This window comes from Sinocyclocheilus rhinocerous, unplaced genomic scaffold, assembly GCF_001515625.1.
Source record: "Sinocyclocheilus rhinocerous isolate Xijiao unplaced genomic scaffold, SAMN03320098_v1.1 scaffold1402, whole genome shotgun sequence".
NCBI lineage: Eukaryota > Metazoa > Chordata > Actinopteri > Cypriniformes > Cyprinidae > Sinocyclocheilus > Sinocyclocheilus rhinocerous.
In genome coordinates, this window is record NW_015640486.1 from 80084 (window position 1) to 95969 (window position 15886).

Genomic DNA, 15886 nt, shown 5'->3' on the forward strand with positions numbered 1-15886 from the left:
AGGCTATTTTGTGCGCTGTTACAGCCACCAGTCTGTTAAAAAAAAAAAATCAACGTTTCCTTTAATTCGTATTTTAGCGCCCAAACGAGCGAGGGGAAGCGCAGTCTCTGCTGGTGCAATTCTTCCAGGCGCCATTTTCCCTCGCTTAAGAGAGTTGCTGAAGTATATCTGGTGAGTAAATCTATTTATGTGTGCTTATTTTAGACTTTCTGTCTAGAAATTGTTTTTCGTGTATTAGTAGAATTATTCCAGATACCGCGACAGTAGTAAATTTTGGCGGTTCAATATTGGTTGTTTGTGTAGTTAGTTCTCCGAACTAAGCGGTAATTTCTTGGCTTCTAGTCAATACTGACCGCTATTAGAATGTTATTTTAAGTAATTTAATGTACATGAGTGTGTTTAAATGGCCGCGTTTTGCACTTTCACAGACATTAAGTAGTTGTATAGCCATGGACTTAACATTATTGGACCTGGACAAGTTTTTTTTTTCTCCTGCATGGTGCCTAAAAGCATAACATTTACATGTACGTTACACGGTATTTCTGTCTCCGTAAAGGCTATTTTGTGCGCTGTTACAGCCACCAGTCTGTAAAAAAAAAATAAAAATCAACGTTTCCTTTAATTCGTATTTTCGCGCCCAAACGAGCGAGGGGAAGCTCAGTCTCTGCTGGTGCAAATCTTCCAGACGCCATTTTTCCTCGCTTAAGAGAGTTGCTGAAGTATATCTGGTGAGTAAATTAATAAAGTAATTTAATGTACATAAGTGTGTTTAAATGGCTGCCTTTTTGCTCTTCCTCAGACATTTGTTCACCCAAAAATAAAATAAAATTAACCCTACTTCTTTAATCCGTATTTTAGCATGGAATCTAAAAGAGCGTGCATGGACAACGAGGTGTTACAGGGTGCTTCAGCCAGAGATGTGAGGAAGGAGAGGTTTATTTATGTAGAAAGCATTAACAGCTTAATTAAAAGTTACATCTATTCATGATCATTCCCATTCTAGTTTTTGATGTATGAAGGACAATATAAGGACTTAATTAAAGGGGTAGTTCACCCAAAATTTCTGCCATTTACTCACCCTCCAATTATTCCCAACCTGTTTTTCATTTTTGGGTGAATCTATCCATTTAAACCAGCGGTGCCCAACCCTGGTCCTGGAGATCTACCTTCCTGCAGAGTTCAGTTCCAACCCTGATCAAACACACCCGTCTGTAATTATCAAGTGCTCCTTCAGATCCTAATTAGTTGGTTCGATTCTGTAGGAAGGTAGATCTCCAGCATAGATGCAAACTCCTCACCTTTCAGTTAATTTTTTTTTTTGTTTTTTTGTTTTTTTGTTAAAAATAACAGTTTTGGACATACAAGGTAATAAAAATAACCTTAAAGTAACTACAAAACAGCATGTAAATAAATATCTTTAAAATAAATTCTGTGTGGAGCATGCCCTTAATCCGTGCAATGTTCTCACATTTTTTCCCCCTTACCTGTTTGCATCTCTGTCCAGGAACAAGGTTGGGCACCCTTGTATATTAGCCATTACATTTAATCATTAAATGGTTCTATTAAGTTATCCTTCACTGATTATTTTTATAATCCTAGCCTTTTATTTACAGTAAACTTTTTATTTGGGTGAGGATATTTGCGTTTTAAATGTCATTTGCACATCCTGTCATGCCGTTGACGATGTACCACTGATGTGACACATCTAGCATTATTATGGTTAATGATTAATCAATTAATTGATCGTTAATTTTAATGAGCACCGAAGCTGCATGTGCTATGTTGTTAAATAAACAGTTGAAATTTGGCTTTGAAGGGTTTTGTTTTAACAGTTCAACATTTTACAACCGTTTGGAGTTTTAAACACTTACTGCAGTGTTGTTATTGAACTCTAATAGTGTTACATTTTTACACCCTATTAGTGTTGGTAATATCAACTACTTTTTGCAGTGTTGTTTTTGAACTCTAATAGTGTTACATTTTAACACCATATTAGTGTTGGTAATATCAACACTTTTGAAAGTGTTACATTAACACTCATGTGGTGGTATCCATATATACACTGACAAAGTGTTAAATTTAACTCTATTGTTGTTAAATTTCCGATTTCAGATTTGCTGTGCAGACTAAAATTCAAAAAGTGAAAAAGCATAATAGGACCCCTTTAAAGTGGGATTAGCAAGTGTCGGATACCAATTGAACAAAAAAGCACACTTTAGATATTTCTGTAATGCTTGTGAACAATATTTAAGTGAGAATGGGGTCGTCCTTACCTCATAGCACCAATCTTTCCCTTCTCCATGAAGAGTTCAACCAAAACTTCTCCTTCTTCTGGGTAAAGCCTGGCATAAAGAGTCTTGTTCTGCACTTTACTCTTGAACCAGCTGATCGCTTCAAAAGACCATGTTTCTCCATTCACTGGCCTCACCTACAACACACAAGTTAAAATACAGCTTAATGCATTAAAACTAAATAAATAAACCCTACAGTAATATTACTAGAGTCACCCACATTCACCAGAGAGACCTGCAGCGCTTGCACAGGTATGGATGCTGCTTCTCCACACAGTTCCTTAACATCCCAAAGAGAGACGCAAACAACATCTCCATAGTCAATCCTCCTGACCTCCACCTTAATGTCTGTGCAATCTCTGCTGCTGGACCCTAAAATAATCATCATCATCAACATTTCATCACTGACATGAAAACAGTTAAACAGAGGTACTGCTAAAATTACAAATGAACTGCTCACCTAAAAATGAAAATTCAGTTCCCTTTCAGTCGGTCACTCTCGACGTCACGTCAGTATTGACCAACGAATTGGGTTTTCGCTTCTAGAGGCCAATCTACTTTGAGTGTAAACTAAACAAGCCAATGCACATAGGCATGCGATGACTGTATCCAGCTGCCGCCGAGAGGGTCGGGCTCGACTAGAAAGCCCCACCGAGTCCACAACCCTCAAGGTTGGATGATTGGTTTCTCGGGGTGGCTCAAGTGGTCAAGTGCAAAGGACAAGGGGAATCTTTGCACGTTGGCTTTGTAAACAGTGGGTCGGTATTTCCGCCTGCGTCACGAGTGACCTTTCCAACATGACTACGTAATGAGTAAAGTCGACTAGTGCAAGACGAGCATTTGTGGATAAAAAGTACAGAAATGTATATTTTTCTTTGAAAATGACAGATCGTTTCGGTAGATAAGACCCTTATTCCTCGGCAGGGATCGTGTAGAGCTCTTTGAAGCTGCAATTTGGACCTTCAACCTGTTGATCCCCATTGAAGTCATTATATGGAGAAAAATCCTGGAACGTTTTCCTCAAAAACCTTAATTTCTTTTCGACTGAAGAAAGAAAGACATGAACATATTGGATGCCATAGAGGTGAGTAAATTATCAGGAAATGTTTATTCTGGAAGTGAACTAATCCTTTAAGGCCATCTAATATAAAGTGGGACCAGTTTCCTTATGTTACCTTTCAGCACCTGCTCGACTGTCAATCCTTATACACTGCACAGATCAATTGTAGTTTTATACCTTATAAAATGTGTGTCTAATTTGTATAATTTCTAATACTGTTTCAGGCCCCCCCTGTGCCACATTTGGTTTTAGGATTTGTATCATGTTTAAGTTTTCATTTCTTTTATTTGAAGTGTAGTCATAATCATGTTTACTGTTTGTCATGTGATCCTGTCATGTGCATCCCCTGTCCATGTGTTTTTTTGTTGTTGTTGTTGTAGTTGTTTTATGTATCACATTCTGATTGTTGGTCATTAGTCTCTGTGTGTCAGGCTGCCTGGTGGACATCTCGGCATGGATGAAAGAACATCACCTACAGCTCAACCTGGCAAAGACTGAGCTTCTTGTCTTCCGGCTCTTCTGGCTGGACTTCCATCAAGCACAATCAAACCTCTACAAATGATTCAGAATGTAGCGGCACAACTGGTCTTCAACGAGCCCAAAAGAGCCCATGTTACACCTCTCTTTATCTCCTTGCACTGCTACCGGTTGTGGCTCGCATCAAGTTCAAGACATTGATGCTTGCATATAGAACAGCCACAGGCTCAGCACCCGCCTACTTCCACTCACTACTACGAATCTACATCCCCTCCAGAAGTCTGAGATCCGCTAGTGAGCGACGCCTCGTGGTACCATCACAGAGAGGCTCAAAATCACTTTCCAGAACATTCTCGTTCACCGTTCCTGGCTGGTGGAACGATCTTCCCACCCCTATCCGGAATGCTGAATCCCTGACAATTTTCAAGCGACAGCTGAAAACTCATCTCTTTCGACACTACTTGACTTCATCCTAAATTTACTAAAAAAAAAAAAAAGTCTTTCTCTTTATTTCTTTCTCTGAAACTTGGTATTATGAGCACTTCCTGTTTGCCTCTTTAAGAAGAATCGCTTTATGTATTCCCCAATTGTAAGTCGCTTTGGATAAAAGCATCTGCAAAATGACTAAATGTATATATATAGCCCTCATGCTCCAATTGTCTTATGGTTAGCTTTGTTGAATGTAACCACTGTAGGTGAGTTCATGTTTGTTTAAGTCCATTTCATGGTTCTAGTCAAGCATTTATTTTGTTTGTTTTGATCAAGTTTTGTTAAGAAACTGCACATGGATTCATCTTTAACTCGCCTTCAGTGGACGTATGTTACAAAAACTAGACCCTAGCCATGAACCCAGCACTTCGCCTCTTGCATCTCCGTCAAGGCAGTTGAGACATGGAGGATTTTTAAACTTTTTTTGGAAGTTTTGTAAACCACAACTTGATCCTACAGAATTAGTACAGAAACATTTCAAATCTCCCTTTTCTGTCAAAGATACTAGAAAAGGCAGCATCCTCACAACAATGTTCCTTCTAAGAGAGAAATGGCATCTGCGAGGATTTGCAGTCAGGATTTAGACCGTATCATAGTACTGAGACGGCTCTCATCAGAGTTACAAATTACCTGCTCTTATTGTCCGATCATGGTTGTATCTCTCTTTGTATTATTGTTACTGGATCTTAGTGCTGCATTTGACACTATCAACCACAACTTTCTTTTGAACAGGCTGGCATACGTTGGCATTATGTGGAATCACATTAGTGGAATCAAATCGTATTTATCTGACCATTATCAGTTTGTGGCAGTAAATGAAAAGGTATTATATCCAGGGGTGCACATACGTTTTTCAGCCTGGTTCTCTTATGAGAACCTGGAGATTTGGTTTGGTCCACACACGGCACATGGTGTGACCCATCAAATATAACAATAAAAAATAAATTAATAATAGTCATAATATTACTGCACTTTATTTAGTTTTTAAAAAATAAAATAATAAACTAAATAATAAAGTATGATAATACTATTTTATTTTAAAATAAAAAGGGAGTATTAAATACAAATACAATTATTTTATAGTAAACTTAAAAATAAAATGCTATTATTATTATTATTTTAATTTGAACCTTAATTATTATTTTTTATTTGAATTATTAAAATTTTTCCTTTTCAAACTTAAAATCACCAAGCTTTTATTTTGGCGGGTTGCCGGCAAGTAAGTCCATGTGCTTCCGGGTTTAGCGCTGCCGATTGTAGAGCGTCAGTGAATGAAATGTCACAGTTTTGCATTGTGCTTTGAAAACATTAGCGGGTAGTCTACATTTATGCTTTCAGTTTGAATAGAAATTGTATACAGTACAGTTTGTCGATCAAAAATGGTAATTAACAGCTGTCAACCATGTAGGTACGTAAACGCGCGCTCTGAACTAATTTACACAGCGCATTTCTTATTTTGATCACGCACGCGGACCTGCGGACCACTTATGTGCACCCCTGATTATATCGTTCACAAGTTCATTATGGAGTACCACAAGGCTCAGTACTAGGACTGTTGCTTTTCACTCTGTACATACTATATGGTAGGTATGGAGCTTGGTTGAACATTGAATTCATCAACCATGACTCTTGTGGTTCCACTTCCAGTGGTCTCAAGTCCAAGTCCGGGTGTCCCTGAGATCAGTCCTCTGTCCACAGTGCTTCCTGTGATTTATTTAACAGTTTAATACTGATTATCTTTTGTAATTCATTACAATAGGTAGGATACATCAAGGTATGATGTTGCAAGATGAAATTCAGCCAGTCAAGTTAATTGGGGTTCTGTGAACAGTAAAACCCACCTTCTTTGATTTGATTGGCCATCTCAATCATTTTGACAATGACAAGCAATGTTAGACTGCTGAGGCTTACCAGTAGTGCTGGGCGGTATGACCAAAAATTTATATCACGGTATTTTTCAAAATTATACTGGTTTCACGGTACATGACATACACATTCTGGTAAAAAATGTATAGTCTGAATGCACTGTAAGTCGCTTTGGATAAAAGCGTCTGCTAAATGCATAAAATTAAAATTATGACAGTATTTTTTTTTCCCCATGCATGACCGGGTGTTAACCATATTTTCTACTGATTGAGAGGAAATACTGCAGTATATGGACTTAGAATGCCCTATTTTACTGTCATGATGAGTGAATATTGTCAAAAAAATACCACACTAAATAGTGACTAAACACGACCCCTTTTAATACATGTTAACCAGGAGTCACTCTCATTTATAATCGCGGCATCGTCTGATAAAATCAACATGCATCTACACTAAAGAGCGGCTATGCGGTTGTTTTGGCTATATTACTTTTTTGTCTCATGCAGCAGCACTGCCTGCATCTGAGTAACTAACTAAAAAAAACAACAAACAAAAAAGTGCATGTGATATTAACAGACGAACTATGCACATATTTATAATCCCAAACACTCAGTACGCGACCGGTGCTAGGAAACGCTGCTTTGTACTCATTTATTGACGAGTCGGCTGCGGTGCTTCTCTGCCGCTCACTGCACAGAACAGACGCCGAGAGAGGTGACACTTCTCCGGGAAAGTCAGACCTCGCGTTCACGGGGCAGCACTGGCGAAATCTTCCAACTGAACCATAGCTAAGGTTTATCCAAAAAAAGTCGCTAGGTTTGTCAGTATGAATATTCTATGGAAAAAAGCCGCTAAAAGGGTCTGAAAGTTGCTAAATCTAGTGCTAAAGTCACGCTCATGTGTGTGTGAGACGCGGGAGCTGATGGCAGGGGGCGGTGGATATTTGTGGCGGTCAATGCGGATATTGTGGAGCTGTTCCCTCACCACAGTGCACCAGTGAAAAGGGACCCCTTTCAAACAGTGTCGCGTTCCCAACGTTGTTTAAGTGACATACACCGGTATTGCGGTATTTTAAAAATTCATATCATAACAAAAATAAACACCGGTATTCGGTATGAACCGGTATACCGCCCAGCACTACTTACCAGCCTAAAAATAACTTTTTGAACTTTTTGTCAACCTAACAACATATAGATCAGTGCAGTATCAAGAATATCATATATTCGTAACATATCCTCAATTTCAATAGATATTGTGTTCATGCAAACAGCGTGCAAGCGTTTCACAAACCAGAAAATTAATTGTTTTTATTCAGGAATAAAACGTCCCTCTAGCACAAAAATTTCATATTTAACAATTGTCTTACCTATTTTATTTATTTATTTGTTCATTCATTCATTCATTTATTTATTTAATTTTTTAATAATGACATTCCCAAAGGCACAAAAATAAAGGAATTATCAAACACAGCTGAACAACATGCTTCCAAACACAAATCATACAGCTAATTTATCATTGCAGAGCTGCAATTTTAACCAGTCTTATATACACCACTATCTAGATAAACCTCATTCTTTACATGGCTGGGAGGGCAAAATAGCATTAGTCCTCATTAGTATAAGTACTCTGGAATCAACCAATATTCTGTTTATTCTGATTTTAAAATACGGAGTTTGTAAAGTAACTTTTCATCCTTTCCACCCCTCCTTCACTACTTTTTTGTAACATTTTCGCTTTGGGCCACCTGACAAGTCCCTCTTTCCATCCAACATGTTCTTTGCTTTGTTAACATCAGGCGCTCTGTATTTTGAAGTGACAGGAGACCATGTTTAATCACCTTCTATAATTTGCAGATTTTATTTCACTACATTATTAATGGGCAAAACATGTTTGTGTATACAAGCTAAAATTAAAAATAAACTCAAAAATAATTGCACAGTGGTGATTTGGGCCACCTCTGGTGTCCTGGTGGAACCATATGCCTGGCGTATTGTGTACATAATAGCAACACTGCAAATGTAACGCTTCTCTTCCAACAGCACATAAATCACAGATGGACACAGAGAACTGCGTTTCATGCATTGTTTACTGTAACACAACAAGGAGAGAAATACATCCTCTGGCGACAGTGGGCATTTATACACATGTACATTCATCACCTCTCAGCATCAGATAAACTTCTCTGCTCTTAACGAACACCAGAACGCAACACAGCGCGCATCTGTCTTAATAGAACAGTTTTAACAGTCAAGATTCAAACAAATAAACATACCTGTAACACAACAAGGAGAGAAATACATCCTCTGGCGACAGTGGGCATTTGAATTCCCGTACATTCATCTAAAAGAGCAAACAGAAATGAGAGATAAACCTGTGTTTGATTCAAAGAAATGGCGTCAGCCATGCAACGCACATGTATTCTGAGAGCCTGGGACATACTTAATGTCGAAATCATAGCTGGCTAATTTAGCTACCCATCGCTGCTCACAACAATCCAATTTCGGCTTTGTCATTATATGGGTCAGTGGATTATTATCAGTGCAGACAGTGAACTTGTTACCTTTTAGCCAGTGGCTAAACTTGTCACTCACTGCCCATTTTAAAGCCAGAAATTCTAACCTATGAGCAGAATAGTTTCTCTGTGATCGAGACAGCGATTTACTAGCGAATGCAATCTGTTGTGGAGTCAGCAACCTGAGAAGAGCTCAACAAAGGAACATCATTACTAATGGGTACAACATCTTCCATATCCTCAAGTGCCACACATGCAAACACATCAGCAATCTTTGCATTGCGTCTCAACAAAATTTGTTGATGAGACATGTTAATGAGCTTCAGCGGTACCCAACCATCACCCCACAAGGGTGTGACAAGTCTTGCTACTAACACATGTCTAGGGGCTGATCTTGAAGTAGTAGGTTCAGTTATCACAGTACTGCCTGGGGAAATGGCACAAAACTTATCCAACTTTCCCCACAACAGGTATTCACGGCCGGGTTCCAGACATACTGCTGAAGCACATCTGACTGTACCGATCTTGTCTGGGATTTCCCCACCCTTCCAACGTTCCACCCCTGCCAACATGGAGAGAAATTGTTCTGATTCTAGATCAGTATTCAGACATGGATAAGACAATGCTTTCCAGTATGCAGGACAACGTTTAGACTCACGGATCACATGTTTGATTACGTTTGTCCCTATTATAAGGTCATCCAGTTGGCCTTGTACAACTAGAGTAGGCACAATGACTTTACAGCCATACACTTCCATTTCAACATCATAAGCAGATTTAGGCTTTACTCGGCTGCCGCCACAGCCTATCAGAACTACATCGAAATTGGATTTGCTCTCTTTTGCCAACACACCAGCATCGAGGAGGTTGGCCTCTGCCTTCTCACTCATTGTGCAAGCCATTGACCCACTATCAAGCATGCCGTTAAGAGTCAACTTATCCCCCACGATAACTGGTATGTAAAACAAACTATCACTTTTGCATACTGTATTTGTGTTCTGTACAATAACATTCTCGGTTGAATCACAGAAGTCTTTGTCCACCGTTAATGCAGCTCCAGCACCAACATCAGTCTTACGGGAGTTATCACCTAGACCCGTATATCCCCCCCACCATATACGGGTCCATTAGTTTCCCCCATTCTGATTGCGCCGAGCTGACACCCTGCGTGGACATGCATTCCGCGAGTGCCCTGAGGAAAAACAAGAGAAACAAAGTCTTTCTCTAAGGCAATGAGTTTTAGTAGAATAACATCACATATCGACACTTCAACACCTTGCCTAAAATCAGCACTCTGTGAAGTAGGAACATTGCTATTTTGCGCTATCTTCTCTAGAACTGGTATGTCCACGCCCTATACCCCTTTCACTATCACTCGTAGACTGGAGATGGCCAATCCGTCCACAAAATGACTCGTTGCGTGTCATGCCACTATTATTCAACCCAGAAAGTAAAACACCCCTCCCTCTAGGGACAAATGGGCTAGTAGCATCATAATCTGAAGGAAATTTCTCAGCCATTATTTCAAAATGGATGGGGGGGTAAAAAATAATAGAAAAAAAAGAAAAATAAAGTAAAGTAGAAAGAAAAAAAAAATCCTTACAAAAATGCAAAATTAGACATGAACTTGCCTAAACGGATATAATTCAATCACGAAAGCATGGCGAATTGAATCCAAAGTTCAAACTAAGTCCAAAGTTCAAACTGAGTCCAAAGTTCATGAAATGTTTCACTTGACTCAAGAAATACTGTCCAGAATGTAAAAGGAACGACCAACCAGTCTACTATTCGTCCAGTCTTCTTGATTCCGCGGTGAAAGTATGACGTTCTTCGAAATTCAGCAACCACACGGCGATCTGCGTTGCGTCGCGATGCGACGAGTCACGGCACCAGTGTAACGCTTCTCTTCCAACAGCACATAAATCACAGATGGACACAGAGAACTGCGTTTCATGCGTTGTTTACTGTAACACAACAAGGAGAGAAATGCATCCTCTGGCGACAGTGGGCATTTATACACATGTACATTCATCTAAAAGAGCAAACAGAAAAACTTGTCTGCCCTGTGTTTGATTCAAAGAGATGGCGTCAGCCATGCAACGCACATGTTGAGCAAATTGCATCCAAACTCCACGAAGTTCATCAAATACAATCACAGTCACTTAACATCTTGTTACACAACATCATTAACCGTTAATCTTAATATTATTTGTGAAATCAAGTAGTGTCAAGTTACAAAGAAAACTCATTTTGCGGGAGCACATTTTACCTACCACCTCTCAGCATCAGATAAACTTCTCTGCTGGGGGTGGGGGTGTGGTTTCACAGGCAAGGCAAATTACCCCAAATACTTAATATCGCCACAAGAGGTCTCCAAACAATTATTAAATGAACAAAAACACAGTAATTTTGGTGAAAGTTATAACATTCAAAGTAACATTTTTAACCCTGTTACACAAAAAAGGCTCTGAATACCAGAAAATGTCCCAACTATATTTTCAGTGAAAAGTTCATATCACATTCTACTTAGAGTGATAGACAACAGCTTAATGAAAACAGCTTAAACACACACACACACACACACACAATTCAAATGATGAAGAATTCACCACACAGTAATTTCTGAAATTATATATGAATATATATATGGACACCTTTTGTTTCTGAAACCTCACAATCGTCTGTTTCACTTGTATGGAGAGATCCTTTGACCGCATGATGTGGTTCACAGCAACAGCTTCCAAGTGCAAATGACACACTTATAATCAACTCCAGACCTTGTACCTGCTTAATTGGTCAAATGAGAAAACAGCTCACTGGCCTAAATGGCGAGTCATACTTGACACGTTTGAATGTTTAATATGGACACAGCAGCCTTCCTTCTCATAAACTGCTTTCTCTTGTAGGGTTAGGGGAATGTTGGAGCCTATTCCATCGTCTCGGGCCACCTGAATGTAGATGACATAAAAATCTTAATTGCCATTACTTCTGATCGCACAACTACATTGGGAGTATTATATGGTAAAGCACAATTTTGTGCTGTGTGTGCAATAACATTTTTTATGCATGCATGTAAAGGGATAGTCCACCCAAAAACCCAAGAATTCTGTCTATCATTTGCTCACCCTTAAAGGGGTCATATGATGCTGCTAAAAAGAACATTATTTTGTGTATTTGGTGTAATGAAATGTGTTTATGCGGTTTAAAGTAAAAAAAACCACATTATTTTCCACATACTGTACATTATTGTTTCTCCTCTATGCCCCGCCTTCTGAAACGCGTCGATTTTTACAAAACTAATCGGTCTGAAAAGCGAGGTGTGCTCTGATTAGCCAGCTATATATCTCTTTGGATTTGAGACTTTAGTCTTTGCAACTTTACAGATCTTCTTTATGCACCAAGAGCTCCAAACACTCCAAAGAGAAAGAAACAATTGAAATCGCATCATATGACCCCTTTAAATTGTTCCAAACCTGCATGAGTTTCTTTCTTGTGAAGACATTTTGAAGAATGTGGGTAACCAAACAGTTTTTGGTCTCCATTGACTTCCATAGTATTTTTTTCCCCGTTGTGTGTGAACTAATCCTTTAATCACATGAGCTCCGTGTGTTCAGTGTCCGGATGTTGTGGGAAATCCTCCGCCGGGTTGCGTCACAGTGACGTCAGCGCTGGCGTCTTCAGCCGGCGCGCGCAGAGACGGCCATATTTGAGCGGATCGGGAGCGCAGCGCAGCGGCCCGCGCGTTCTATCGCTCGCGTCAGCTGATCACACGCGCGTTTAACGGACACACACGACGCGGAGATGCCTCGCGGAGCACGCGTCTAGTTCGACCGCATGACGTCCTTCGGCCCCGCGCTGGAGTCCTCGCGCGAAATGGAGGTGCAGAGCGTCAGCAGCGAGGTATGTCGCACACATGACCGCGTCCACCGGCATCCACCGGCCTCGGCTGATTCTCAGTGCCGTTACCGGCGGCTTTGTGTGTGTTTTCGGTGATGCGAGCAGCGCGGGTGCGCGCACGCAGTGTGGAGATTTCGGTGATGCGAGCGGCGCGGGTGCGCGCACGCAGTGTGGAGACTGGCGTGAGGACAGCGTTAGCATTAGCCGTTAGCATCTGATAATGATGCTGCTGGTCAATCCTTCACAACACTAACGCGAGCGGTGCTCCAGTCAGTGACGTCGTGTGTCTGAGGTGTGTAAAACACAGCATGATGAAGATGAAGATGATTAGCCTGCGCTTGTTGATCGGATTCTTCTCATGAGTCATGACCAAAGCGCATGCGAATGTCAGTGTAAATTAACGTTAGCTGTAGCTATATAACGCCCCAGAGTCTCCTCTGCCTTCACTGATGGATATCACACTGAGCTGTTAACATCAATCTGTGCTCGCAATCAGACAAAAGATGTCGGATACAGTTTCATCTGCTGTTTATCCGTCAGTCCATCTGTCTGCAGATCTCACTTTCTGTTGTCCATTCTCTACCTAACTAACGTTAAATACCCGTTTGTTTGTAATCAAGATTCAAAGATTCAGAAAACGTTATTATCTATCAACCAGTGATTGAAAGTTGTCTTAGGAAAAGGGCTCAGATATAAACAACACAAGAAAGCACACACAACAACCAAACCACAATTAATCCACAAAGACGCCTCTAAAATAAATCATAACAAACCGAAGATACAAGATCCCGACAAAACTGCTAGGCCTTATTTAGAATAGAAATTCAGATAAGTGCTCCTGTAACGCAGATCAGTCTGCAAGTTTATATTTTTACGAATAGTTAAAATGTAGAGGTGTTTTATTAATCAGATGTAGCTTCGTGGGACTTTGCTGGAGGTGTGTAAGTGTTGTGTGCTCTCAGTGGTTTTAGTGTTGCTCTTCCTCACTGAAGAATGCTATCAGGATGATTTATCCACACATAGGGTTGCTTTTTTTATTATTCGAAGACACTGTGCTTTACTGTGTTTGTTCTGGTAATATCGGTCAGCGTCTGCTGTAAAGCGGTTGATGTTCTCTTCTGACTAATGGTCGATCAGTATGTTATTAATGACTGATGCCGATATCTTAAAATGCTTTTCTGTGATTGCATTTCAACGGCATCACTATTCAGCATGCTACAATAACTATTATGGGTTGGGATGTAATATATAGTCATGGTTATGATATAGGATGTGAAATTCAGCCCCAAAAATTGTGATTTATACATAAATGTGACTTTTATTATTATTATTCTTATAAACATATTAAACAGAATGAGAAATGTTAACTTTTCGATATTATTGTATTGTAAAATAAAAATCATATTGTTCAATATGAAATGACAATACTAATATTTATGTCTATTTATTAATTTTTAAATGTTAAACCATCAAGTTCATATTTTGGGCGAACACACGAGGAGCTCTTCAGGTTTATAAACACCTTGCATCACAAATCTATGGTGAAATGGGTGGCACACATTACATTTACATTTAGTCATTTAGCAGATGCTTTTATCCAAAGCGACTTACACATGAGGACAATAGAAGCAGTCAAAACCAACAAAAGAGCAATGATACGCAAGTGCTATAACAAGTCTCAGTTAGACTAACGCAGTACATGCAGCAAGGTTTTTTTTAAATTGTATAATAAATAAAAAGAAAACCGATAGAATACAAAAAGATTAGAGAAGCTAGTGTTTTTTTTTTTGTTTTTTTTTTAAAGAAAACAAGCAGTAAATGAATAGAGTGCAAGTCTATAAGGGGCAAGTTTTTTTTTTTTTTTTTAAAGAATAGAATTAGAATAGAGTGTGCTAGAGTTAGAGGGTCAAATAAAGATGGAGATCCACCAGGAGGGAACAGTTAAAGGGTTACTCCACCCCAAAATGAAAATCTTGTCATTAATCACTTTACCCCCATGTCGTTCCAAACCCCTAAAAGCTCCGTTCGTCTCCGGAACACAATTTAAGATATTTTGGATGAAAACCAGGAGGCTTGTGTAAGTAAGTAAGTAACTTACACTGTCAAGGTCCAGAAAAGTATGAAAGACTTTGTCAGAATAGTCCATCTGCCATCAGTGGTTCAACCGTAACGTTATGAAGCGACGAGAATACTGCACAGAATAGCATGATGTACTCTAACTGTACATTACAGTCTTACTATATCAGCTGTCTGTCGCATTAATGTTAATCAGACAGTAAAAGAAAAGAGGGAATCACTCGCTGCTCTTGATTGAACTGCTTTTGTAGTTTTAATAAATAATCAGTTTATTTGTGATGAATACACTAAATTGATTTTTACATTTTATTAGCCTATTTGTTTTTGTTGAATGCTTTTAGATGTAAGATTAAAAAAGTAATGCACTATTGAATTTCTTATATTTGTTCTACTGTTTATTTGCATCCTTGTTCTAATGCAAAGATTAAAAAACTATCTATATTGTGATTGTTAATATAGTAATTGTTATTAAGAAAAGAAGTAGAGGAAAAGATGCAACATTGCTTGGTGGTTTTGCGTTGGGATCTTCAGAAAATTTTCTCAAAATTGACTTTGCTGACTCTATCGACTACAAACGGGTGTAGTCCTTTTTTTTTTTCTTTTTTTTTGTCCGATTCCAACAAATCCTATATCATTGAAGGCTTTTTTTAATGGAGATTGTGAACATAAAAATAACTTGTTTTAGTAGAAGATTTGCTCATCGCGACTCATTTTCCCAGCACAGGTCATACATTCTGTGTGGTGCTCAGCTGAAATAAACTTTTTCATTAAGGAATGACATTTGCTCTCTTGATTTCTGGTTCTCTTTTTCTAACATTGCATTATTGGATATATGCATCATTTATATATATATATATATATTAGGGGTGGAACGGTTCAACTTACTCACGGTTCGGTTTGTATCACGGTTATAGAGTTACGGTTTCGGTACGGTTCGGTATGTGCTATGTTTAGGCAAAAACTATACTGTCAAATAAAAATAAATAAAATAAGAATAATCTATCTAGCTACAAGCAACAGCACAAATAAATACAATAGAGTAAAAATACAACTAAAATAAACAGTGATTTCAGTTTTTTTAGGTAGGTTTAACATTAGTTTCAGGTACATATATTGAATAAAATAATGAAATGTAAAACAGCATTGCATATTTGACTGTATAAATTAAAGATTAATCCTTATTAAAGTTACAAAAGTTATTCAATCAAGAGCAGTGAG

General features: G+C 38.8%; 2 protein-coding genes and 1 long non-coding RNA gene across 3 annotated transcripts in view; 2 read left to right on the plus strand and 1 right to left on the minus strand.

Moving 5' to 3' along the window:
- The window catches only part of LOC107753222 (tudor domain-containing protein 6-like), a 12574-nt gene extending 9484 nt beyond the window's left edge, over nt 1–3090 (minus strand). Inside the window, exons 1-3 of the mRNA XM_016569345.1 lie at nt 3030–3090; nt 2512–2663; nt 2274–2428 (exon numbers count right to left, since the gene is read on the minus strand). Of these exons, the coding sequence (XP_016424831.1) occupies nt 2274–2428; nt 2512–2663; nt 3030–3090 (368 nt within the window). The remainder of the gene's footprint in view (nt 1–2273; nt 2429–2511; nt 2664–3029) is intronic.
- A 5430-nt stretch (nt 3091–8520) lies between these two features.
- LOC107753229 (uncharacterized) lies at nt 8521–10829 on the plus strand. Its single transcript, XR_001641444.1, has 3 exons — nt 8521–8598; nt 10270–10273; nt 10809–10829. It is a non-coding gene; the product is annotated as an uncharacterized LOC107753229 (long non-coding RNA).
- A 1520-nt stretch (nt 10830–12349) lies between these two features.
- The window catches only part of LOC107753223 (ribosomal protein S6 kinase alpha-6-like), a 27746-nt gene continuing 24209 nt past the window's right edge, over nt 12350–15886 (plus strand). The window contains exon 1 of the mRNA XM_016569346.1: nt 12350–12595. Coding sequence (XP_016424832.1) covers nt 12530–12595 — 66 coding nt within the window. The 5' untranslated portion in view covers nt 12350–12529. The remainder of the gene's footprint in view (nt 12596–15886) is intronic.